Source organism: Saimiri boliviensis, chromosome 21 (assembly GCF_048565385.1).
Source record: "Saimiri boliviensis isolate mSaiBol1 chromosome 21, mSaiBol1.pri, whole genome shotgun sequence".
Classification (NCBI taxonomy): Eukaryota; Metazoa; Chordata; class Mammalia; order Primates; family Cebidae; genus Saimiri; species Saimiri boliviensis.
The window spans coordinates 14,818,875-14,843,213 of NC_133469.1; the positions used below are offsets into that span (position 1 = coordinate 14,818,875).

The 24,339-nt window shown below is 53.0% G+C and overlaps 1 protein-coding gene across 1 annotated transcript in view; it reads left to right on the top strand.

The window, feature by feature from the left end:
• MYH9 (myosin heavy chain 9) overlaps positions 1–24,339 on the top strand; it is a 112,976-nt gene that overhangs the window by 65,427 nt on the left and 23,210 nt on the right. Inside the window, exons 4-17 of the mRNA XM_003932915.4 lie at positions 786–813; positions 1,610–1,703; positions 5,711–5,803; positions 6,399–6,462; positions 7,654–7,752; positions 8,184–8,327; positions 9,705–9,800; positions 10,996–11,114; positions 12,551–12,703; positions 14,778–14,951; positions 17,341–17,514; positions 20,032–20,146; positions 22,830–23,023; positions 23,389–23,510. Coding sequence (XP_003932964.1) covers positions 786–813; positions 1,610–1,703; positions 5,711–5,803; positions 6,399–6,462; positions 7,654–7,752; positions 8,184–8,327; positions 9,705–9,800; positions 10,996–11,114; positions 12,551–12,703; positions 14,778–14,951; positions 17,341–17,514; positions 20,032–20,146; positions 22,830–23,023; positions 23,389–23,510 — 1,669 coding nt within the window. The remainder of the gene's footprint in view (positions 1–785; positions 814–1,609; positions 1,704–5,710; positions 5,804–6,398; positions 6,463–7,653; positions 7,753–8,183; positions 8,328–9,704; positions 9,801–10,995; positions 11,115–12,550; positions 12,704–14,777; positions 14,952–17,340; positions 17,515–20,031; positions 20,147–22,829; positions 23,024–23,388; positions 23,511–24,339) is intronic.

The window sequence follows — 24,339 nt, forward strand, 5'->3', positions numbered from 1 at the left end:
AGAGTGGGTATTTATAGCCTTACTTGCCGAGCGGTTCATAGAGCTGTTGATAGTTGCTGAAAGTTCCTGACACTCGCCTCTAGAACAGGTTGTCAGAGAAACCCATCAGAAGCTGTCATTCTTTACAAGCTGCCTCTAAAATGACATTACTGCACGCCTTCCACTTGCCAGACACCATGCTGGTGTGGTCACATGTGTTGTGGACACATGTACTGTTATCCCACGCTGCGGAGGAGGGAGCTGGGGCTCAGGAAAGGCTGTGCACCTGTCCCGGGTCTCACGCTGTGAGGCAGCATCTTACCCCAGGGCCTTCCCGTTGCAAAGTCAGGCCTCGGCACCCCTCCTCCCCCGGCCTCTTAAACGGTGCTCCTTCCTTCAATGGGGGTGGTATTTAGAGCACCTGCAGCGGGCTTATTTCTAAGAGCCTCAGCCCCCATTATTGAACACACAAGGCAGGCCCCACTCAGCTCCCAGGAAAGTCAGTTCCTGGAGAGCTTTCCACACATTGGTTCCGCTAAGGTGGGAGACAGAGAACTATTTCTAGTTTTCTGGTGGGGGCTGGGCAGCATGGGTGGGTAGTCTGAGCTCCCAGCTGCCCAATGGCACTGTTCCCCACAAATGCCCCTCCCGGCAAGGTGTACTGTCAGCCTATGAGGGTGGGCTGCGAGATCCCCGCAAAGACAGCGTCTGTGGCTCTGCGCTCCCTTTCTGGGAAACAGACAGCTCTTCGGGAGAGGGAGGCTTCGTATCTGGTGGGAGTTAATCTGTTGTCTCCTTTGTTGCAGACCGGGAAGATCAATCCATCCTGTGCACGTAAGTATTTCTCCATCTGAGTAGCGGTTCGTTTCACCCACCGATCTGTTCTCATTCTTGAGGGCTCCTACTGAAACCACGACTGGGGATTGTGAAGTCCCCCATTCCCAATTCAAGGCTCCCTCTTCCGCTTCCCCAGGGGACAGGACTTCAGCTTGTAGGTTTGCTACTAGGGGGCCCGCTGCATGCATGAGCTCAATTTCAATGATCCTTCTTCAAGAAGCCTGTGGGAAGACGGGTGGATTTTATGGCAGAAAGGAAAACCAAGATCCTCTCTGCAATCCAGCTGGGAACCAGCCCCTCCGTAACTTCTGGGCAGAAGGCATTCCTTTGCGCCCTGTGTGGTGACTTTCTTTACCTGGATTGAAATAGACCCTGGGGCCTCTCACCCTCTGAACTGGAGAAGGAGATCCATAAACTCCATTGCCGAGGGAGTTAATGGCACAGAACATTCCTTCAAGTGAAGTTTCGGAGGAACATGTCCCAGTGCCTTTGACCCCTGTGTCCACAGCTGCCTAAAACTGATTTTTAAAACACTTGCATGTGAAGGCTGCCAAGTGACCGGGGCAGGCAGTGGGTTTTAGTTGACTTCTGTCTGGCCCCTGGAGAGCCATGGGAAATGGACTGCATGAGGATTCCAGAGTGTTTATGTGGCCGTCCCTTTTGCTGCCAGTAGATGTTGGGTCCTTCACGGGCACCCGACAGAAGGCGAGGCAGTCGAGTGTGCAGTGGGAAGGGACGGAGGTCGAAGACTTGGCCAGGCCTAACCCTGGGACATCCTTGCCTCTCTTGGTAGGGGTGAATCTGGAGCTGGCAAGACAGAGAACACCAAGAAGGTCATCCAGTATCTGGCGTACGTGGCGTCCTCACATAAGAGCAAGAAGGACCAGGTGAGTGCTGTGGTCCCCACGGCCGCTTGCTGGGCCTCGGTGGGATGATGGAGGAAGAACACTTAGTGGTCATGGCTTCAGGTTCACATGAGGATGCTTTGGGGAATGAAGCAGAGGGTGGGCCCCCTTCCGTTGAGGCGACAGCGTGGCCGTCTTGGGAGTGGTCCGGCAGTAGCAAGCCCATTCCGTCCTTGGCCTCCTAACCTTCTGAGTTGCTATGGAAATTGGCGAGGTCCTGGAGTTTGCGCAGCAGCCCTCTTGGCGTCTGTAGCTAATTGCCGCGTGTCCTCCCCTTCTGAGGCTGGAAGGCAGGTTCCAAGACTTGGTCCTCAAGTTGCTGGACGCTTGCAGGGTCTCGAGCGGACATGTGTTTGAATCCATTTCTTTTCCCTGTCGTTGAAATGCCTCAGGGTGGACAGCCACCCACTCCCAGCACCCCAGCGAAGAGTGAAAGGGCAGTTGGAAAGTCATCTCACCTCCGTTTTTTTCCTCTCCCTTTTGATGGCTTATGGTTGAACCCAGCAGTGTCCTGGCTAGGTGAGCTGCACGTTTACTGCACGTTCTGCACTGCGAATGCGTGTTCTGCCCATCGTGTGCCCTTAAATTCTGTATTTTGTTCTAGCAGCTTTTCACCCCACACTGGTCACTTTCTGCAGCTAGAACTCTTCTTCTTTTAGACTCAGCTCACAGACTGTCTTGGGAGGAGGGGCTGGGTGTGGCACACAGTGACCTCCTGTGCACTCTGAAATGACAGCTCCTGCAGAACGGGGGTGGCCCTCACACCTAGTTAATCTCAGAAACCCCAGTCGTGCCCAGGCTTCCCCACAGTGCACCTTAGCTGTCATGCCCCATGCAGAACCTGACCTCTGCACGGTGGATGGAGACCTCCCCGCTCCGTGGTCCAGACCAGATGCAGATGGCCGGCTGCCCTCACCTGCCACCACTGTGCCAGTCGGAAGCAGTGCCGGGGAGGTCTCACGTTGGAGGTTTTCAGAGGTTGGGGTGATCAGATGTCAGCATGACCGTGGGGTGCTGTCTCTCTCTCTCTCAGGCACACATTCTTAAACTCCCCCGTGAAAGCTAAGTGCCAGTGGTGTCCTTTGAAGCCGTCAGGGGAGCTTGGCTGCTCCCGGCGGCTCCACCTTACTGGCGTGCTGTCGTAAGTAAGGAGGGTGCGAGTCTGCATGCAGGTCTGGGGTGTGGCCTGCAGAATGGCCTAATGAGTACAGTCTTCTGGAACCGAACCAAAAGTGACTTTCCATGTGCCAAGCTTCTCAAGACGTTCAGAATCTTTTTCCATGGGGCGTCAGGAGTTATATTTAGAAACTAATAAAGTTTCTTTTCTTTTCTCTCTCTCTTTCTCTCTCCCCCCCATCCCCCTCCCTACCCCCGCCCCCCTATTTCCCATTCTTTTTAGGAGGCCTATTTTAAAAACAGGACTGTGAGGTTAGGAGTTCTCTAGCTGTGGTTTTCCATCTCTGAATTTGCAGTAAAATCCATTTCCCAACTATGGATTGAATGCCTAGTATGTGACCCGTTCTTGGGAGGGTGACATTTAGTCCCTGCCCTGGAAGACAGGAGACAGGACACAGTTAGAGGGCAGTGAAATCGATCATGTGCCTTCCATCTGGGGTCCCTGCTGTAGAGGGGAAGGCAGCACTCGGCAAAGACAGCATGCTGGGGTTGGGGGTGACGGTGAGAGCCACGTTGTAAAAATGTGGACTTTGGTAGCTACCCTGTCCCTGCCCTGAGCCCACTGGAGTGAGAGAATAGATTGCCCTGGCTTCCCGTCACAGCTCAGGCTGTCGGCACAAAAGGCCACTGGCCAGTTTGGTTGATTTCCTTGCCTGAAGCTGTGCTGTGATTTTCCACAGGCAGCTGGGGCACAGAATACCCTTGAACTTGGTTTGGGAGTGAGCACTCTCTCACTTGCAGTGGCCAAGTTGATCCTCCCAACATCAGCAGAGGGATTGTTCCAGACCTCACCTTGCTGCGGGGAGGCCAGGTTTGGCCTGGGCTGCGGGTTGGCAAAGCAGAGCTTGGGCCAAGGGGCTTTCCAGGCAGGTGCCCGGAGCCTGACCCGCTGACCTTTGACTTGCCCTGCTCTGTTATTTGTGCACTAGTTGGGCCCCACTGGCAGAAACAGTGAAGCCCTTCAGAAACAGGTAGGTGACCCCAAACCTTATGAGCCTGTAGTACATACGGTAGCGTGTCATTTCATGTTACGCAGATTCCACTGAAAAATTAAAGTCTTCTGTGCCCAGTTAGATGTCAGTAGAGAAAAAGCTGTAGGTTAGTCATCACCGTCATCAGCAGGGAACTTGGTTCTGGAATCTGAAGTGGCTGCTCCCAACTTGGCCCCACAGCCCCACTTTCCACGGCCACAGTGTGTGGTCCCACACAGAGGCCCCAGTTCACCTCCTAGCCAGGGCGAGGGCAGGCCCTGTAGGGGGGCCGTGCCCCCTTCTGTCTGTCTGCGGGAATGGGAGCGGCTCAGCCAGCCTGGCAGCCTGGCCCATGCTCTGAGAAGAACATCGTAGCGGGTGGGGAAGCCATTCTCATCCAAATCTGGCTCCGTGGGCTGCCTTAGCCGACTTCCCAGGCCCGCCCAAGGCCTGTGGGTGGAAGCATGGTGTCCAGTTACCACTGGTGCCCAGCACACACGTAGAGCCTACTCTGTGGGTTTGACCCCTGCCCCCTGACCTGGCCCCGCTGACCCTCCTTCCGGTGGGCAGCAGAGCAGTGCCTTCACTTATCTGGATGGCTCTCAGACGGAGGCTTCCTAGCTCTGGGTTGGGGGGTCCTGGCCTAGGAGGGCTGCCAGGGGAAGAGGCTCTGCTTTGTCCCTTGTGGTCTCGGGTGGGCTTCCAGCCTGGCTCGGCTAGATTCCAGAGTGTCCCCAGTGCCCTGCAGACAGGCCTTGTCTGTGGCAGGTGTGCTTGTAAGGCCAGAGTCCAGGACTCTCCTGGCAGCTCCTGCTACTCCCGGTTTTCCTTGTCATCACTCACAGGCGACTGCCGTTCCCGGAAAACCCTGGCTTGACTCCAGTTTTGAATAAATACAAAGGCTCGCCTGGGCCTTGTGTGATGTTCTTTCCCAGAGAGGGCACTCAGGCATTAAGGGGAATGAGCTCCCCAGTGTCCTCAGCCAGCGTTAGCTACTCCCTGGCCTGCATGGGGCTGCTGCGCAGGTGTGAAGACGGGGCAGTGGCTGATGGGTTAGGTCGGGGACTTGAATCCCGCCACCCGGCTCTGCTGATTGATAGCGGGATGACCTTGCCTCAGCTTCATCTGCTGTGAAATGGGGCCACTCTGTCCTGCCCCCTGAGTATGGTGGGCGTCCAGGGGTAAGAAGGCACAAGGGTGCCATTTTTTCAACCACAAAGCACCGTTGAGTCCACAGCAGGATTCATTGACGTTTTCGGTAAATAGCTTGCAGTTCATGGATCACGTGCTCACTGCTTGCCATGGTGGGTTTAGGGTGTGGCAGTGGAGGGTCTGGCATGGAAAGGGAAGCGTTTATTAGGACACAGATGAGATGAGCATGTATATTTTCCAGATCTGATTCTCTCATTGCCTTTTCCTATGAAAATGAATAAAAATGTGAGGATTAGAGGCAAGGAGGGAAAGGGAGGCCGGTGGACACAGGGTGGAGCCACTGTCCCAGGCTGTCTGTGCTATCGGCTCCCCTAGTTCATGTGCTGTTTTCATCTGGGTCCTCCAGAGCCAGGTTCCTAGAGCTGAGGGAGCGTCCTGCCTGCCATTTCTAGGGCCGTGGAAGTAAGTTGAAACTGACCAAGGTTTCCAAAGTGCAGCGGGAAGGCCGCACTTGGGTGATACTGGGGCCTGGCCTTGGCTGGAGTGGCACACTGGAGCCCCCCCCAGAAGCCTCCGTTCCTGGCACATTGGATGTGCTGACACGGCCCTGCCATCGTCCCCTCTTGGCAGGGGAGGCTCGGCAGCCCAGGTTGCTACCCGGCCTTCACTGCATCCCCGGGTTCCTTGCAGGGTGAGTTGGAGCGGCAGCTGCTGCAGGCCAACCCCATCTTGGAGGCCTTCGGGAACGCCAAGACCGTGAAGAATGACAACTCCTCCCGCTTTGTGAGTAGCATGGCGGTGCCTCGGCTCTCGGGACAGAGGGCTCTGCCCAGAGCTTTGGCTCATGCTGCCTTCTCCTGGGTGCCCTTCCCTGAAAACAAAGGACAATTCAGACTCAGTACTGTCTGGCCTGTTGCGTGGACTAGGCCAGACCCAATGCCAGTTGGTGTGGACCTGCCCTGCCCCTCTTAAGGAGGGAGACCACGAGTAGCTGCTTCAGCCTCCCTCATGGCGGGAGGAAAGGCCAGTGAGGGTGTTGCCTACACTGCCCAAAAGTGTCCTGCTGCCACCAGGAGCCAGTTAGTTCCCAGGTCAGGCAGAGAGGAACACTTCCAGATAACTGGCCTCTCTCCCACTCTGCAGAGGAACCTGGGTGTGGGCTCCGCTTGTCTTGGGCTCATGGCCTCAGGCGTTGTGGTGTGTGGTGCCAGAGTTCTGAGGGCCCACGCAAGGTGGCCATAGGGGCATGGGTCCAGTCTCAGGGTTTTCTCCCTCCAAGCTGTGCCCACTGGAGGTGGGGCGGGGGGCTCTGGTCTCTCCCTTACTAGCTCCCCAAGGCAGGGGCACCCCTGATCTCTCATTATCCTTCTTTACTTAGGGCAAATTCATTCGAATCAACTTTGATGTCAATGGCTACATCGTTGGAGCCAACATTGAGACTTGTATCCTTGTGGTTTGTTGGGATGGGAGTTCTGGATCCGGAGGGGCGACTTGACTTCTGTAGAGAAAAAACTGCCTCCTGATTCCAGCACTTTCCCCATTCTGGGCTGGTCATGATACCTTCTCTGTGGAGTTGGCAGGACTGTAAGGGTCAGCTCAGTGCAAACTCAGCACAGAGCTTAGGACTTTATTCACGGGAAGGGTAACGTTCTGGTTTCAATGACATGGAGTTGTTGAAAGGTATCTAGTGTGGCTCCCACAGGTGGGCATTTAGACGAAGCTGCTTTCTCTCTCCCACATACCAGCATTTAACCTTCACTTGTGGGACTGTTCTTGTTTCCATTATCTGTAAGAATGAGACAAGGAGGCCTGGTGGGGTGGCTTCCGCCCATCATCCCAGCACTTTGGGAGGCCAAGGTGGGTGGAGCATTGAGGTCAGGAGTTCAAGACCATCCTGGCCAACATGGTGAAACCCCATCTCTACTGAAAATACAAAAATTAGCCGGGCATAATGGCACATGCCTGTAGTCCCAGCTACTCGGGAGGCTGAGGCAGGAGAATCACTTGAACCTGGGAGGTGGAGGTTGTGGCGATCCAAGATCACGCCATTGCACCCCAGCCTGGGTAACAGAGTGAGACTCTGTCTCAAAATAAATAAATAAATAAATAAAAATAAAGGAATGAGACAAGCCTCCTAAGGGGTGTGAGCTACTCTTGGACATGCTGCGCCCCTTGAAGATGAGAACCAAGGTGGTTTGCTTTTGCTGTATTTTGCCATTTTGTGCCATTCTTCCTTCCTGATGAAGTTCAGTTCCTTTGGATGAGAATAAGAGGGCAGTGGAAGGCAGGCCGGGCACGGTGGCTCACGCCGGTAATCCCAGCACTTTGGGAGGCTGAGGTGGGTGGGTCACCTGAGGTCAGGAGTTTGAGACCAGCCTGGCCAACATGGTGAAAGCCCATCTTTACTAAAAATACAAAAATTAGCTGGGTGTGGTGGGACACGCCTGAAATCCCAGCGACTTGGGAGGCCGAGGCAGGAGAATTGCTTGAATCCAGGAGGTGGAGGCTGCAGTGAGCTGAGATCGCACCATTGCACTCCGGCCTGGGCGACAGAGTGAGACTGTCTCCAAAAAAAAGGACAGTGGAGGGCTTGCCTTTCCCCCATCTTGTGGTGTTCCTTAATGTTTGCAAAGATCTCCTGGAGAAATCCCGTGCCATCCGCCAAGCCAAGGAAGAGCGGACCTTCCACATCTTCTATTATCTCCTGTCTGGGGCTGGAGAGCACCTGAAGAGTGAGTAGCTGGCGTGCAGCCTGATGGTGGGGCTGCCGGGCTCTGGGTCTCCTGCCAGAATTGGGCCATAGACGTCATTCGGGAAATGAAAACTTTGACCTTGGGTTTAGCGGAGAGAAGTGAGAGCGACTCCTGTTCTCTGTGCCATCCTAAGGACTTGGTCTTCTGTTTCTGACCATGCCAGAGAAGAGCTAGGGTGGGTTGCATGTGCAGCTGCAAATCGTGGGGCCCTGGTGCTCTCCTGGGCCAGGAGACATGAGTGTCAGCGTCTCAGACACAGGAAAGCCAACGTCGCTGGCTACTCCACAGTTTCCAGGGCATTTCAGGGCTCAGGATCTGTCCCAGTCTCTCCAGCCTTTGAGGTCACAGCGTGGATGGAGCCTCTGCTTTCAGCGCCTCGCTGAGACGTCCTTGTCCTCCACTCCTTACAGCCGATCTCCTGTTGGAGCCGTACAACAAATACCGCTTCCTGTCCAACGGGCACGTCACCATCCCCGGGCAGCAGGACAAGGACATGTTCCAGGAGACCATGGAGGCCATGAGGATTATGGGCATCCCAGAAGAGGAGCAAATGGGTACAGGGCTGGCCCTCCTGTGGGGGAGGGCGGGGCAGGGGAAGGCTGGGTATCAGGGACATCAGGGCAGCTGATGGGCCTGGGGAGCCTGATAGAGGCCAGTGGGAGAGGAAGACCTTCAGCGTGTGGGAAAATGGTTCCTCAGAATTGAGGTTCAGGATTATTTGTTTCTGGTGGCCTCATAGGCATTTACACAGAAAGGGTGCAAAGGACATGTCCTTAACTGCCCAGGGCCTGGGTCCACTGCATGACCTTTGCCATTCGCTGAAAGTAGCATATTCCTGTCCTGTCTCAGGGAGTGTGGAAGAAGCTGGGGATGGGTGCTTTGTGCTGGTGAAGCTCAGAATGACTGGCAGTGTGGAGCACGCCTGTGTCTTCCCTCTTGCCCAGAGGGAGGGTGAAGAGGGGCTTGTGTGCTCAGCCTGCTCGAGCCTTTAGTCTGTAGAAAGATGGGGGGTGCCGGGCACAGTGGCTCATGCCTATAATCCAAGCACTTTGGGAGGCTGAGGTGGGCAGATCATGAGGTCAAGAGATCAAGAACATTTTGGCCAACATGGTGAAACCCTGTCTCTACTAAAATAGAAAAAATTAGCCAGGCATGGTGGTGCTTGCCTGTAGTCCAGCTGCTTGGGAGGCTGAGGCAGGGGAATCGCTTGAACCCAGGAAGTGGAGGTTGCAGTGAGCCGAGATTACGCTACTGCACTCCAGCCTGGTGACAGAGTGAGACTCCATCTCAAAAAAAAAAAAAGGATGGAGGGTTAGGGAGAGCTCACCTCGCTCTCTAGCTGTGTCTTCTTTGTGACAGAATGCATGTGACAGGAGAGTGGAGTGAGGGTTTGGGTCAGAGCCACCTTTGCTCAGCCATAGACACTCTATGAATGAACAGGCATCGCTGTGTTCCTGTAAGACTCTATAAAAGCAGGCGGTGGGCCCCTGGGCCAGACACACGTCCTTGGTCTGGATTTAGAAGTGTTAGGAGCTGGGCGTGGTGGCTCACGCCTGTAATCCCAGCGCTTTGGGAAGCATCTCTGCTAAAAAAATAATAATAATAAAAATTAATACCAATCTAAAAAAGGCATGTTAGGATTCTTAACAGAGCTCATGCCTAAGCATAGGGCTTCCCAGCTGAGGTCCTGCAGGAGGCCTGGGAGACAGAGAGGTCATGCTGGCCGGGTGCAGGTGAGCCCTCCAGGGTGGCTGGACCCACCACACACCGTTAGACCCAGACCTGGCGCCCCTGTGGCCCCAGGGAGTTGGGGGTGTCCCTGCTTGGCTTGTCTGGCTTGAGGATCCCTGGGTGAGTGAACTCCACCCCACACTCCCGGGAATTACCCTGACCCATGCATGCTTCTGAGCTGCCTCTGATTGTACCCAAAGGCCTGCTGCGGGTCATCTCAGGGGTTCTTCAGCTCGGCAACATTGTCTTCAAGAAGGAACGGAACACCGACCAGGCGTCCATGCCAGACAACACAGGTAACACCCAGGGCCTCTCACCAGAAATGCGGGCGGGTGCTTGGGACATGGATTTGCTCAGGAGGGAAGGTCTTGCAGAAATCTCGGACACTGTTCCTGATGATAGGTGTGTTTGTGGCCACGTATCTGTCGGTACTTCTCGTACAGATATAAAACACACACAAACACGTCCCTGCTTTTTTCTCACCAAGTAAGCATTTCAGAATAACTTAAACTTGTGATCCTGTGGACCAGGGCTTTCCCCATTCATTCCTGAGACCAAACCATTTGTCAGGATGCGAATGATTTCTGCTGTAGCTCCACCTTAATGGGAGCCTTGCCTGCGACTAGGTTGAGATCTTGAAATTACGCCCTTGCCGCACCTGACTCAGCCCCTTTGTTAGAGTTGCTTCAAATCACCCCATACAAGTTATTCAGTCTTAACGTGCCCTCCTTAGGGGCTCTCTAAAGATGTAACGCAGGGGTGTGTGGACTGTAAAACACTCCTGGCTGGGTGTGTTGGCTCACACCTGTAATCCCACCACTTTGGGAGGCTGAGGTGGGCGGATCACGGGGTCAGGAGTTTGAGACCAGCCTGACCAACATGGTGAAACCCCATCTCTATTAAAAATACAAAAATTAGCCAGGCATAGTGGCCTGCACCTGTAATCCCAGCTACTTGGGAGGCTAAGGCAGGAGAACTGCTTGAAGTCAGGAGGCGAAGGTTGCAGTGAGCTGAGATCGTACCACTGCACTCTAGCCTGGGCAGCAAGAGCAAGACTCCATTTCAAAACAAAAAAAGACACTCCTGTGGGATCCTGTGCTATTCATGCCCCAGCACCAGGCCAGCCTGCTTCTATCAGTCCCATTGGTGGGTGGGGGCCTGCTTTTACACTCCAAGGTGTGCGGCTGAAATTGGGCAGAGGAACCACTGCCACCACTAGGGCTTCCAGCCAGGATGCCTTCCTCTCTGCCCCGTGGGGCTTGGGGGAGGTACAGCTGCCCTGCCCACTGTCCTGCGTTCGGCTGCTGAGTCAGGGGGGTGCTGTGTGTCTGTGGCCCTGCTAAAGAAGGACCCAGATGTCGTTGTCCTGGTAGCAATTGCTCATTCATTGTGGCTTGCTTCCTCTCTGCTCCCAGGTCAAGCAGAGGGACTCATTTGCTTGTGTCTAATTAGGACTCCCCCCACCCTCCCTTATTCTCTGAAAAATCTTAGCTGCCCAAAAGGTGTCCCATCTCTTGGGCATCAATGTGACCGATTTCACCAGAGGAATCCTCACTCCGCGCATCAAGGTGGGACGGGATTACGTCCAGAAGGCTCAGACGAAAGAGCAGGTATGTCCTCTGGGGCCAGGGCACCCAGCTGCCATCTGTCTGAAGGGCTGGATGTCCCTGCAGCAGCACAGTTGAGGCTGTTCTGGGCCATCCTGGGGTGTCCGTGTCTGGCACTTTCACGTGACTCCCTGATGTGGTCCTCACAGCAACCCGGAGAGAGGTGGCATCACCCCATCTAGAGCACTGGAGAAGTTACTTGGTGCTTGCAAGGCTTCACGCCTAGCAAGTGCCATCTTGAGGCTGCACTGTGCCTCTTTTCATTGAGACCATATTTTGGCTAATGGGGCATCAAGGATACAGGCATGTCCTGTCTGGTATAAAGCAGGAACTCGACGCCTCTGTAGCTTAACTCCTTCTGGTGCCAGGGTGGCGGCTCCTGCCATCCTCGAGCGGGTGCCAAGCGGCTGTTTCTCTACCACCTGCTGCCTTGGCCTTGCCACGCGTGCTGAGAGATGAGCTGGGTGCTTGCTCCTTCCTGCCAGACTGATGTGCCTGCCCACCCCGGAGTGGGGGTCCCTCCCAGTGCGGGCCGCTCTCCATCTCTGTCGGAGGTTTCTAGTTTCTTTTAGGGTGCTGGCCATGGGGGTTTTTAGGGTGCCAGACTCCTCTCTCAGAAATACTTGGAAGCTCATCTTGTGAGTCCTTCTCCCGTTCGCTGTGCAGTGACAGCTCACAGCCGCTTCTGTGCAGAGCCATTGCGTGAAAGATGAGGCCATTGTTTTCAAAAGACATTGTGCATCGTTAGTGCCACCTCTTCGTTTCCCTAACAGTTAAGGAGAAACCTCCATTTTTTAATTACAAAAATACTACATGACTCTTAATACAGAAAAGCCGAGAGAAGGAAAAAAACTCCCAGTGACGAATATCGTCGGGCTGCTGTTGCCTGCAAGACATAAAAGAATTAGACTTAGTTCTCCTTCTGGCTTTTTATTACAGAGCTTTTCAAACATGTGCAAAACAAAGAAGAGGGGGGAGTATAGAGAGTCCCACGTGCCCATCACATGGGCGGCTCCAACAGTTACTAACGCGTGGCGAGTCTCAGCTCATCGTTCACCTCACCTCCCCCGCCCCCTCTGCCCACTGCCCTATTTTGATGAGATCGGGCGTGTGTAGGGTGGTATGGCCGTAGACCCCTGCCTCATTTTGAAGCACCACTTCTTCTGTAAATCTTTAGTGTGTCCCCACTTTATTTAGAAAGAGCTAAGTTTATTTTCCCCACATTGTTGGATATTCGGTTGTTTCTACTTTTCATCATTTGAAATAATACTGCAGGGAACATATTTGTGCACCAAGGTTCCTCCCCCCGCCCCACCCTTCACATACTAGAAGCTGCTCTTCCAGTGGGAGAACTCTGAAAGTGAAACCACTAGGGCGAAGGGTATGAGGGTTTTCAGATCCTTTGTATCTGACAGCACGTTCCCTGGTGTGTCCTGCAGGCGGACTTTGCCATTGAGGCCTTGGCCAAGGCCACCTACGAGCGGATGTTCCGCTGGCTGGTGCTGCGCATCAACAAGGCTCTGGACAAGACCAAGAGGCAGGGCGCCTCCTTCATCGGGATCCTGGACATCGCGGGCTTCGAGATCTTCGACGTGAGCCCCGCCCTCCTTACCCACTCCGCTGCCTCCTCGGCCTCTTGGTCGCCTTCTCCTTGGTTAAGAACCCTGCGTCCCGTGGTCCCGCGCCAATCTGAGTTGGCTATCTCCTTTGTGTAGAGACTTTGGCAGGGTGTGGTGTTTTTTGTCTTTAAGGGAAGAGAAGGGTCTTGCTCTGTCATTCATCTGGAGCGCAGAGGTGCAGTGGTAGCTCATTGCAGCCCTGACTTCCTGGGCCCTAGCAATCCTGCCACCTCAGCCCCTCCTAGTAGCCGCTCAAACTATAGGCACACAGGAGCACTCCCAGCTAATTTTTTTTTTTTTTTTTTTTTTTTTTTTTTTTTTTTTTTGAGACGGAGTTTCGCTCTTGTTACCCAGGCTGGAGTGCAATGGCACGATCTCGGCTCACCGCAACCTCCGCCTCCTGGGTTCAGGCAATTCTCCTGCCTCAGCCTCCTGAGTAGCTGGGATTACAGGCACGCGCCACCACGCCCGGCTAGTTTTTTGTATTTTAAGTAGAGACGGGGTTTCACCATGTTGACCAGGATGGTCTCGATCTCTTGACCTTGTGATCCACCCGCCTCAGCCTCCCAAAGTGCTGGGATTACAGGCTTGAGCCACCGTGCCCGGCTCCCAGCTAATTTTTAAACTTTTTGTAGAGATGGGGTCTCACTGTGTGGCCCAGGCTCAGTTAGATGTGTTTTAAACTAAACAAAAGTGCTCATTTTCAACCAGAAATGCTTGAGAGAATGAGACCTTTTGTTTATTTTTTTTGAGGCAGGGTCTTGCTCTGTCACCCAGGCCAGAGTGCAGTGATGTGAACGTGGCTCACTGCAGCTTTGCCCTCCCGGGCATAAACCATTCTCCCACCTCAGCTTCCTGAGTAGCTGGGACTACAGGCATGTGCCACCACACCTGGCTAATTGTATTTTTTTCTGTAGGGCAGGGGTTTCGCCATGTTGTTCAGGCTGTTTTAGGTCACATTTTTGGAGGCTTCCTGGACAGGTGCTTCCTGTTTATTCTCCCAGCAGATATTTCCTGAGCATTGGGATAAGACATCTCCCTTGCCCATGAAGACTTTGAGGTCTAGTAGGGAAGCCGACACTTAGAGTAGATTAGGGGTTCTTAACCTGGAGTCCATGGGAGGTTTGAGAGGAGCCATGAACTACGATGAGAAAATTGTATCTTTATTTTTTACTGCCCTCTCATTGAAATCATGTATTTTTTCCAGTTGTGAATTGAACCAACTATGCACACCACAGTTGTATTGGCAGTGCTTGTGATCTGGCACCAGTAGAAAGCACGGGCTTTCCTATCACATTCCGGTTGTTGCAGAGATCTGGTAGTGTCATTTATGCATCGATCGCTACCTCAAAATTTTGGAAGTTATTAACCCATGGCTAGTTCTTGTTAATAAGGAAGCACAGAGGCCGGGTGCGGTGGTTCACGCCTGTAATCCCAGCACTTTGAGAGGTTGAGGCAGAAGAATTGCTTGAGCTCAGGGGTTCAAGACCAGCCTGAGCAACATCGCGAAACCCTGTATCTACAAAAAATACAAATATTAGCCAGGCATGCTAATCTTTGTGGTGGTGCATGCCTGTGGTCTGTTACTAGGGACGCTAAGGTGGGAGGACCACTTGAGTCCGTGAGATAGAGGCTGCAGTGAGCTGAGACTGCGCCATCACACTCCAGCCTGGGTGACAGAATGAGACTCTGTCTCAAGAAATAAAAACAAAAACCAAGGAAGCACAGTATATTACTCAATCACGATATTTTGATGATTATATTTCAACGTAACTACTTTGTAATCTATTGGATGCAATTTAAAGCGTTATTCTGAAAAGGCTTTACCAGATTGCCAGAGGTCCCTGGCTCCAAAGAGTAAATGTCGCCCACTGCTGGGGGGATAAAGGGAAGGGCCAGGACCATCCAAGCTCTGAAGGCAGCAGCATGGAGGTGCCCAAGGAGGCCCTCCCTGTATCCCTACCCTGCTCCTCTTCTCAAGGGGTGTGCGTCTGGGCCTCTCCGTGCAGGTTTGGCGTCTCTCTGATGTTGTTTTGTCTCCTTGCAGCTGAACTCCTTTGAGCAGCTGTGCATCAATTACACCAACGAGAAGCTGCAGCAGCTCTTCAACCACACCATGTTCATCCTGGAGCAGGAGGAGTACCAGCGAGAGGGCATCGAGTGGAACTTCATCGACTTTGGCCTCGACCTGCAGCCCTGCATTGACCTCATCGAGAAGCCAGTGAGTGCCAGGCTTGCTTTGACCTCAGACCTGCCTTTGGCTTTTCCCTTCTGGGCACTCGTATCTGCCCTCAGCTCGGTATTGGTGGTGAAGGTGTCTGCCTCCCCATCCTTTTCGTGCCACCTGGAGGACGAAGCTCCAAGGCTGAGATCTGGCGCCTAGGAGGCCTGCCTCCATTAGAGGAGATGCTCTGTGCTGTAGCTGCGGGCTGGGCTTCCCCCAGCTGCCAGACCAGGTGTGGATGTGGTGGGGGCCCTAGCATCCTGTTTGCAGTCCCAGAAGACCACCCAGCATCCACCTGAAGACTGGGCTCAAGAAGTATTTCTTTGTCTTAAAGAAACAGCCATGCACATCCCATGTAGTAAGGTCCTATCGCAGGGTCCTTTTGCTGTAGCGTGGAATTGTGCAGACCCTGGGTGGTGAGCACTCTCCCCAGTGCACACACAGCAAAGCTCAGCTTATCCCCCCATAAACCCAGCATGGCCCCAGTGCTTTGATCGCTGGCATTAGCTGTGTGAAGATGGAAAGAGGAACCTTTTCCGATGAGTTCATATTTAAACCTCTTGCCAGGTGGAGTTTGGGTCACCTGTTTGTGTTTTAGGCTTGATGGCGGGTGTGATCTGTAATGAAGCCTGAGCTGTTTCTGTTTCTGGGTTTCCTTCTTTTTTTTGAGACAGAATTTTGCTCTTGTTGCCCAGGCTGGAGTGCAATGGTATGATACCGGCTCACCACAACTTCTGCCTCCTGGGGTTCAAGCGATTCTTCTGCCTCAACTTCCCAGGTAGCTGGGATTAGAGGCACATGCCACCACGCCCAGCTAGTTTTGTATTTTTTTTTTTTTTTTTTTTTTTTTTGAGACAGAGTTTCACTCTTGTTAACCCAGGCTGGGGTGCAATGGCACGATCTCGGCTCACTGCAACCTCCGCCTCCTGGGTTCAGGCAATTCTCCTGCCTCAGCCTCCTGAGTAGCTGGGATTACAGGCACACACCACCATGCCCAGCTAATTTTTTGTATTTTTAGTAGAGACGGGGTTTCACCATGTTGACCAGGCTGGTCTCGATCTCTTGACCTCGTGATCCACCCGCCTCGGCCTCCCAAAGTGCTGGGATTACAGGCTTGAGTGACCGCGTCCGGCCTAGTTTTGTATTTTTACTAGAGACAGGGTTTCACCATGTTGGTCAGGATGGTTGCGAACTCCCAACCTCAGGTGATCCACCCGCCTCGGTCTCCCAAAGTGCTGGGATTATAGGCATGAGCCACTGCACCTGGCTCTGGCATTCCTTTCAATTATGGTTAATTAATCAGAAGGCCTAGGACAAAGTTTGTTCACTTTGAAACAATTTCCTTTTTTTTTTTTTTTTTCCAGACAGAGTTTTGCTCTTATTGCCCAGGCTAGAGTGAAGTGGCACGATCTCGGCTCACCACAACCTCTGCCTTCTGGGTTCAAGCGATTCTCCTGTCCCGGACTTCTGAGTAGCTGGGATTACAGAATTATTTCTGTATTATTAGTAGAGATGGGATTTCACCATGTTGGCCAGGCTGGTCTTGAGCTCCTGACCTCAGGTGATACGCCTGCTTTGGCTTCCCCAAGTGCTGGGATTACAGGCGTGAGCCACTGCACCCAGCCAGCAGTTTACTTTTGTAATGAGCTTTTTTCTTTAATCAACTGAATTTTCCAACTAATAAGAACCCACTGGGTTTCGAGTTTTGTCAGACACCCTCTCTGCAGTGTCCAAATCTGCTTTCCTGTCTTGTAAACTCAGTGTGCAGAAGGCTGCTGGGACTCTGGGACTCTCTTCCTCAAGGGGCTCCTCCTGCGTATCCCATCTCATCAGAGACATGCAGACCCAAAGCCTGTGGGGTGGTATCTCCTGTGGCAGGATCACAGGGTGCTTGCCGAGGGCAGCCTCCTGGGCAGAGCTCAGTACACTGTGAAGTCACACGCTGGCTCCGTGGGTCAGTGGATCTGTACTTTTCTTTCTTTCTTTCTTTTTTTAAGATGAGGTTTCACCATGATGGCCAGGCTGGTCTTGAACTCCTGACCTCAGGTGATCCACCCACCTCGGCCTCTCAAAGTGCTAGGATTACAGGCGTGAGCCACTGCGCCTGGCCGGATCTGTACTTTTCATCAAGCCCACCAGGGGTTTCAGTAAAGCTGGGGAACCACTGTGATGGATGCTAGGGTAAAGATCTCTTAGCCGCAGCCTGGGCCCCTGAGGTTTCTTTATAAACTGGAACTCCTCAACTGAGTGCTTCGCTCCTCCTGGGGAGCACGTTGCCCACCCTCTGTGGGATTCAGGGGATGCTGATGCCCAGGCTTCGGCTTCGTGAAGGGTGTGGTGCGCTTCCCACGGCGTGCTCCCGGTGCTGATGCTGCGCTTCCTCCAGGCAGGACCCCCTGGCATCCTGGCCCTGCTGGACGAGGAGTGCTGGTTCCCCAAAGCCACCGACAAGAGCTTTGTGGAGAAGGTGGTGCAGGAGCAGGGCACCCACCCCAAGTTCCAGAAGCCCAAGCAGCTGAAGGACAAAGCCGATTTCTGCATCATCCACTACGCCGGCAAGGTGAGGAGCACTCATGGGGAGGTGCTGGGCAGCTCCTGGGGGTGAGGGGTTGTGACCTGAGTGCAGTTCTTGCACAGTGACTCACCCAGTAATGTGGCCACATCAGTATTTACTGATTGGTAAATACTGACAGCATCAGCATTTACATAGCTTGCGGAGCCCCTTCACCTGGTAGGTACTGTTGGAAGCCCGCAACACTCCACCACGGTGCCCAGGCTGGTTGTCGTCATGCCATCTTCTTTATTGTTGGGCCTGTCTGCCAGGTGCAGAGATTTGGCTAAAGGCCTCTGTGAAGAGTTTAAATACAGCTCTGCCACTCATAAGCTGTTTGACTTCAGGTCAGTTACTTAGCCTCTCTGATCCTTGGTTTCCTCATCTGGAAAATGAGAATGACCACCTACCATACAATTATGTGAATTAAATGAGCTCTTAAGGCCCAACACATGGCACTGGTCAGCGCCCCAGGGTAGGACTCCTCAGCCTCGGAATTACTGGTAGTACAGGCTGGGTCGTTCTTTACTGCGGGGCTCTCTTGTGCATACTAGGATTTTTTTTTTTTTTTTTTTTTTTTTTGAGACAGAGTTTTGCTTTTGTTGCCCAGGCTGGAGTCGATGGCGCGATCTCGGCTCACTGCAACCTGCACCTCCCGGGTTCAAGCGATTCTCCTGCCTCAGCCTCTTGAGTAGCTGGGATTACAAGCATGCACCACCACGCCCAGCTGATTTTTTGTATTTTTAGTAGAGACGGGGTTTCTCCATGTTGGTCAGGCTGGTTTCGAACTCCCGACCTCAGGTGATCCACTTGCCCCAGTCTCCTGCTAGGATGTTTCGTAGCATCCCTGGCTGCTACCCACTTAGAGTTAGGAGCACCCTCCTTCATCGTGACAACCCAAAATATCTCTAGACATCACCAAACATGTCCTAGTTTGGGGAGGTGGGGAATTGCCACTGCTGTGGGTGACAGCTGCTTCTGCCAAGTCTGCCACAGTCAGTAAACGTCGGACTCGCTCTCAACACTTAGCTGGCAGACATCTTCCCAGTCTGTGTGTGACTGGGGCTGAGACCCCACATGGTCCTAGAGGTGCATGCTTAGAGAGAAGCTGGTTTTTCTCAGCACGTTGTGTGCTTCTTGCACAAAGACCCTAACAATTAATTGCTGTGACCCGAACATGTGAGATTAGGCAGGGGCTGCGCCATGGCCTTGTTGGCGGCGACTGGCGAGGGGATCTGGGAGTTTCACAGCTCTGTTCCCAAGCCATGTGGAGTCCAGGCCCAGTTCTAGCAGGCAGCTCCCCACCGCCAGCCTCTTCTGCTTAGCTGGTTCCTGAGGCTGCGGAAGCAACTGTCTTCAGTTACCCATATAAAAAATAATAAAGCCAAAAAAAACAGTTGACGCCATTACCCAAGGAATGTTTCCCGAGCCTCCTTTCCACTCTCACCTTTGGGGAAAGCACATGCTCACCAGCACAGAAGCTTCCAGAAGGGCTTTTGCTGTGGGCTTCTTTGTAATGCTGGTGATTAGGAACATCCTAGAACCTACCAAAGGGCCTGCGCGATGGCATCAGCTGTGTTGTATCTTTCCTTGGGCTGAGCTGTGGCAGCTAACGGGACAAGGATGTAGGCCTGGATGGGAGGGTTGCTGCGACTCTGAGCCTGGAGAAAGGAGAAAGTGGCATCACCCACCTCATGATCGACAGCAGCGCACACTCGCCTCCATACTGAGAGTTAGGGAGACAGAGGCCCAGGCCGCCTGCTGCTCTCTGGGTATTGTTCTGGGAACTTCTGCAATACCAGTGTCATGCTGTATTACTTGTTTTGTTAAGTATATATTTTAGGGGACCACAAGGGCTCATGCCTGGAATCCCAACACTTTGGAAGGCCAAAGTGAGAAGACAGTTTGAGCCCAGGAGTTTGAGACCAGCCTGGGCCACACAGTGAGACCCTATCTCTATTTAAAATGAGAAAAAAGTAGTATCTTTCTAGAGGTCTCTCTGAACCCTCTGGTTTAGGAGGCTACCCAATTAAAAAAATATATTAAAAATATATATATATATTTCCAAAAAGATGAAATTGACACATACTCTGAGAAAATGTGAACGTTCTGTTAAGACAAAGAAAAAACAAAAATTACTTGTCTTATGACTTAAAAGAAATAGTAACATTTTGTGGTCCTTCCAGGATTTTTTTTTTTCTTCGTTCATATTACCTAAAAAATTTAAAAAGCTGGAACCCAGCCCGGTTCCACCACGTGTGGCCACCACGCCGTTACCAGAACCAGGATCCCATTATAGGTCACGCCTTGCTTTGAGGCACTTGCTCTGCGCGAGCCACGCAGAGAACGTCGTGAGGCCTCGTGTCCCTCATCCTCTCACTTCCTTCTTAGGGTGGAAATGCTGGGTCAGAGGGTGTTCACGCTTTCCGGCTTTTCCACGTATGGGCTCAGCCTGTGCTTGGGAGAGCCTGTGAGCCCTGGTGTCCCCAGCACAGCTCATGACTCGGGCCTCTCTGACCCTGCCAGGTGGATTACAAAGCCGACGAGTGGCTGATGAAGAACATGGACCCGCTGAACGACAACATTGCCACGCTGCTCCACCAGTCCTCGGACAAGTTTGTCTCGGAGCTGTGGAAGGATGGTACGCCCTTTGCCCTTCGCCCCCTGCCTCCTCTTGGCCGCGGCTGGTCCTCTTCCCACCTCCACAGTGAGCTGAGCCACCAAACCAGGGGTACAGGTCTCCCCCTGACACAGGCCAGGTGGTCTCCACCCTCTGTAGCTCCCACGAGAGAGGGCTCCTCGGCCTGAAACAGGAGGCTGCCCTCGAGCACATGCCATGGCTGGGTCCTCCCGGGCGGAGCGCTTTCCACGTGTGGGAAATTCCAAGGCACCCCGAGCCTCCAACCTAGTCTCCCAGCCCCCACGCCAGGTCGAATTCCCGCCTCCTACACCTTGGTTAGGCTGGTTGCTTTGAGTGGTTCTTTTTAATTCTTTCTGTTGGTTTCTCCTTTTCCTTTGCCTGGGTTTTGCTTTAACCTCTCTGTTGCAGAGATGCAGAGCGCTCAGAGAGCCTATTTCTATCACCGCTTTCCTATTCTCCACCTAGAACCAGGTGACTGGCCGCCCGAGTGCTGTCTCTTGTGTGTGGTTCGTCCAGAGCTGTGCGAGAAACGCTTCTGCCTGGGTTTCCTTGCCCTCCTTGGCTTTTCCTGCCTGCTTACACCCCTGTTCCCTGCCCCGGGTTCCTGGGCAGGTTCTGCGCATGGTGCCTTTTGCTGGCCTCTAGTAGCAAGCTGGGCAAATGAGGGGCTATGTCTGGAATTTGGTCACGTCACATTAAACTCTTAAAACACTGTAATCCCAGCACTTTGGGAGGCTGAGGTGGGAGGATCACTTGAGTCCAGGAGTTTGAGACCATTCTGAGATAGGGAAAGTCCTATCTCTACAAAAAAATTTAAAAAAAAAATCTGCTGGGTGTGATGGTGCCTGCCTGCAGTCCTAGCTGCTAAGGAGGCTGAGGCGGGAGGATCACTTGAGCACACAGGGTCCAGACTGCAGTGAGCTGTGATCGCACCACTGTACTCCAGCCTGGGTGACAGAGTGAGACCCTGCCTCAAAAAAATCAACCTTGAAACAGCAAAAATGGTTTAAAAGTTTGTATCCTCCTTAGAGCTCTGTCCCTAAAGGCAGCGTCTTACTGCTTGAATGGTTGCGGGTGTCTTGGCATGAACTTCAGGTATGCACACTGTGTGTGTCTGTGCACCTGAGAGCTGAAGCGGCATATGTGTGTTCATTCCACAGTCACTCAGCAAGGCCTGCCCCGTCTGGGCGGGGCCCTCTGTGGGGCAGGACCCACTCTGCTAAAAGGGTCAGTTATGCTGAGGGCACATTAAACTTTCTCTGGACAACCTGAGTGGCTTTTGCAAGTTACCACTCCCAGGAAAGCCGGTGGTAGCCAGGAATATCAGCCCGGTGGTGGGTGCATAAGGTCAAAGATGCCTCCCTTTTCTTTTTTTTTTTTTTTTTTTTTTGACACTGAGTTTTGCTCTCGTTACCCAGGATGGAGTGCAGTGGCGCAATCTCAGCCTACTGCAACCTCTGCTTCCTGGGTTCAAGCGATTCTCCTGCCTCAGCCTCCCACCCAAGTAGCTGGGATTACAGGCGCGTGCCACCACACCCAGCTAATTTTTGTAGTTTTAGTAGAGACGGGGTTTCACCATGTTGGCCTGGCTGGTTTCGAACTCCTGACTTCAGGTAATCCACCTGCCTCGGCCTCCCAAAGTGCTGGGATTTACAGGCGTGAGCCACTGCACCCAGCCGATTCCCATTTTAATTGATTGGTTTGTAAGTTCCATCCACACTCCTGGCTTCTGTCTTAAAAGCAAGTATCCTTTTTGCTGTCTTGAAATAAATAACAGGAATCTGGCCATGAAAGCATATGAAACAGGCTTTGTCAATATTCTTAACTTTTACGTCCAGTAATGGAAGGCTTCAAATTTAACATTAGCTCTTGATTAAACTGATCTCAGATCGATAGCCACTTGGGTTCGGCTTGTTTTTTTTTTGGGTTTTTTTTTTTTTTTTTTAACCTTGGAGGATGCAGTTTGTTTCATTGCTGCTGGGCATGAGTTCCAGTGCTGGGGGCTGCTTCCCTTGGGGGTCGGTTTAGAAGAGAAGACCTGTGCGCCAGGAGGTAAAACCAAACACGAGGGCACGAAGAGATCTCTGCACTTCGGAGTATTTATGGTCAAGAGTGGTTCTTTGGAGCTCTCTTTTCCTGAGATACCTGCGTAGATATAGAGGGGACCCTGCCGAGCTCTGCAGACAGTGGCAGGGTGGCTCCAAGCTCCACCTCCTGACTCCCAGCCCAGTGCTTTTACCACAGGGTCAGTGGGAATTCAAGATACTGCTTTTTTTTTTTTCTCCTTACTGACCGTAGGACTGTAGGATTCCGTAAGCCAGGTTTTAACACCTCCTTAGAGCCAGGCTAGTGGAATTCTCACTATTCCAAAATCCATGACAAGCTTCACTGAGTCTTTTTGGAAATAGGAGCTCCCAGAGCAGCTGAGGATAGGTGATAGGAAGGAGAGGTGGCCGCCGCAGACCCATGGCCCCCGAGAGACAAGCCCAGTGCCGTCACAGCCCCCTTGGCTTCCCGCTGTGCGTGGGGATGACCTTAGCACCCTGTGTAGGCTCCAAGCGGAAAGGGTCCCGTCGTTCATTCTGTCTCCTCTTTTCCTGTCTGATGTCTGCCTGTCTCTCCTCCTCCCTCCGCCCCCGGGTGGAACTGTGGGGCACTCACATGTTCTCTGTGGCCTCCGCAGTGGACCGCATCATTGGCCTGGACCAGGTGGCTGGCATGTCGGAGACGGCGCTGCCCGGGGCCTTCAAGACACGGAAGGGCATGTTCCGCACCGTGGGGCAGCTGTACAAGGAGCAGCTGGCCAAGCTGATGGCCACGCTGAGGAACACCAACCCCAACTTCGTCCGCTGCATCATCCCCAACCACGAGAAGAAGGTGCGGCTGCCTGGTGGGGTGGCCCGGGCAGGGCACTGTGGTAGTGTGTGGCGCTCAGCCCTTGTCTGTCTCCCCAGCAAAAGCAGCCCCCCACCATGCATAGAGCCCTCAGCAGTGTCTCTGCAGGGTGGGCCTTAACTCGCTTAGGAGATAGGCTGCATTCATAGCCTGCTCTTCCTCTTGGTGACATTGGCTCACTGGAGCCTCCCCCAGACCTGGATCCTTTGGCTTAATTGTCAAACTGTTGGGCTGCAGCGGCTCCCTCTCTCGAACTCTTGCCCTGTCAAGGTCACAGGAGTTGCCTGACCTTTCTCCGACTGTCCTCAGCACAGAAGCCAGACCGCACGTGTGCGTTTTCTTCCTAGGCCGGCAAGCTGGACCCGCATCTCGTGCTGGACCAGCTACGCTGCAACGGCGTTCTCGAGGGCATCCGTATCTGCCGCCAGGGCTTCCCCAACAGGGTGGTCTTCCAGGAGTTTCGGCAGAGGTAAGCCAGCACCTGGAGCCGCTTCTCCTGGCCCCGGCTGTGCGTGCAGTGAGTCTCAGAGCTGGGCTGGTCCCTGGCACAGACCTGTCAAGAGGGAGCTACGTCCTCCATCCATGTAGAACTGAGTCTGGCCAGCTTTTCCCCACTTCCTTCTCTCTTCCACCCTTTGCATGAGAGGAGACAGCCCATTTTCATACTGAAATCCAGGTCATCACCACCATCATCATGTTGACTTTTGCTCCTAGTAAGTGCAGGCCCTGGTGCTATTTGCTATAGGTAGAAGAGCCATGAAAAGAAATGCAAAAGAATCAGCCAGATACCTAATGTAGATGACGGGATGATGGATGCAGCAAACCACCGTGGCACGTGTATGCCTATGTAACAGACCTGCACGTTCTGCACATGTACCCCAGAACTTAAAGTCTGATAATGATATAAAAAAGAATCAGCCAGAGACTGGGATATTACAGGAACTTTGTGGAAATGAAAGTCAAAGGTGGTGCGACACCTCCCTCTTTCTCTAATGACTGTGCTGAGTGTCAGTGGCTGTTGGGATGCAGCCCTTTATTTATTTTTTGGGCCATCCCTGTTTATTAGCAGCTCCCTGCAGCATCCCAGGGAAGCTGTGTGAGCGTGGCTGTCCCTGGGTGACAGATAAGGATCCCTGGCAATTAGCAGTGAGTGAGCCCAACCTGAAGCACACCCTTGAGTGATTAAAGCGGTCCTACATGAGTTTCCATTCACTTTCTGAAAAACACCAAGCTTTCCTTGTGTCATTCAGCCTAAGAAAAGAGCATGATAGGGGTTTGCCTGTGTCTTCTTTCCTTAG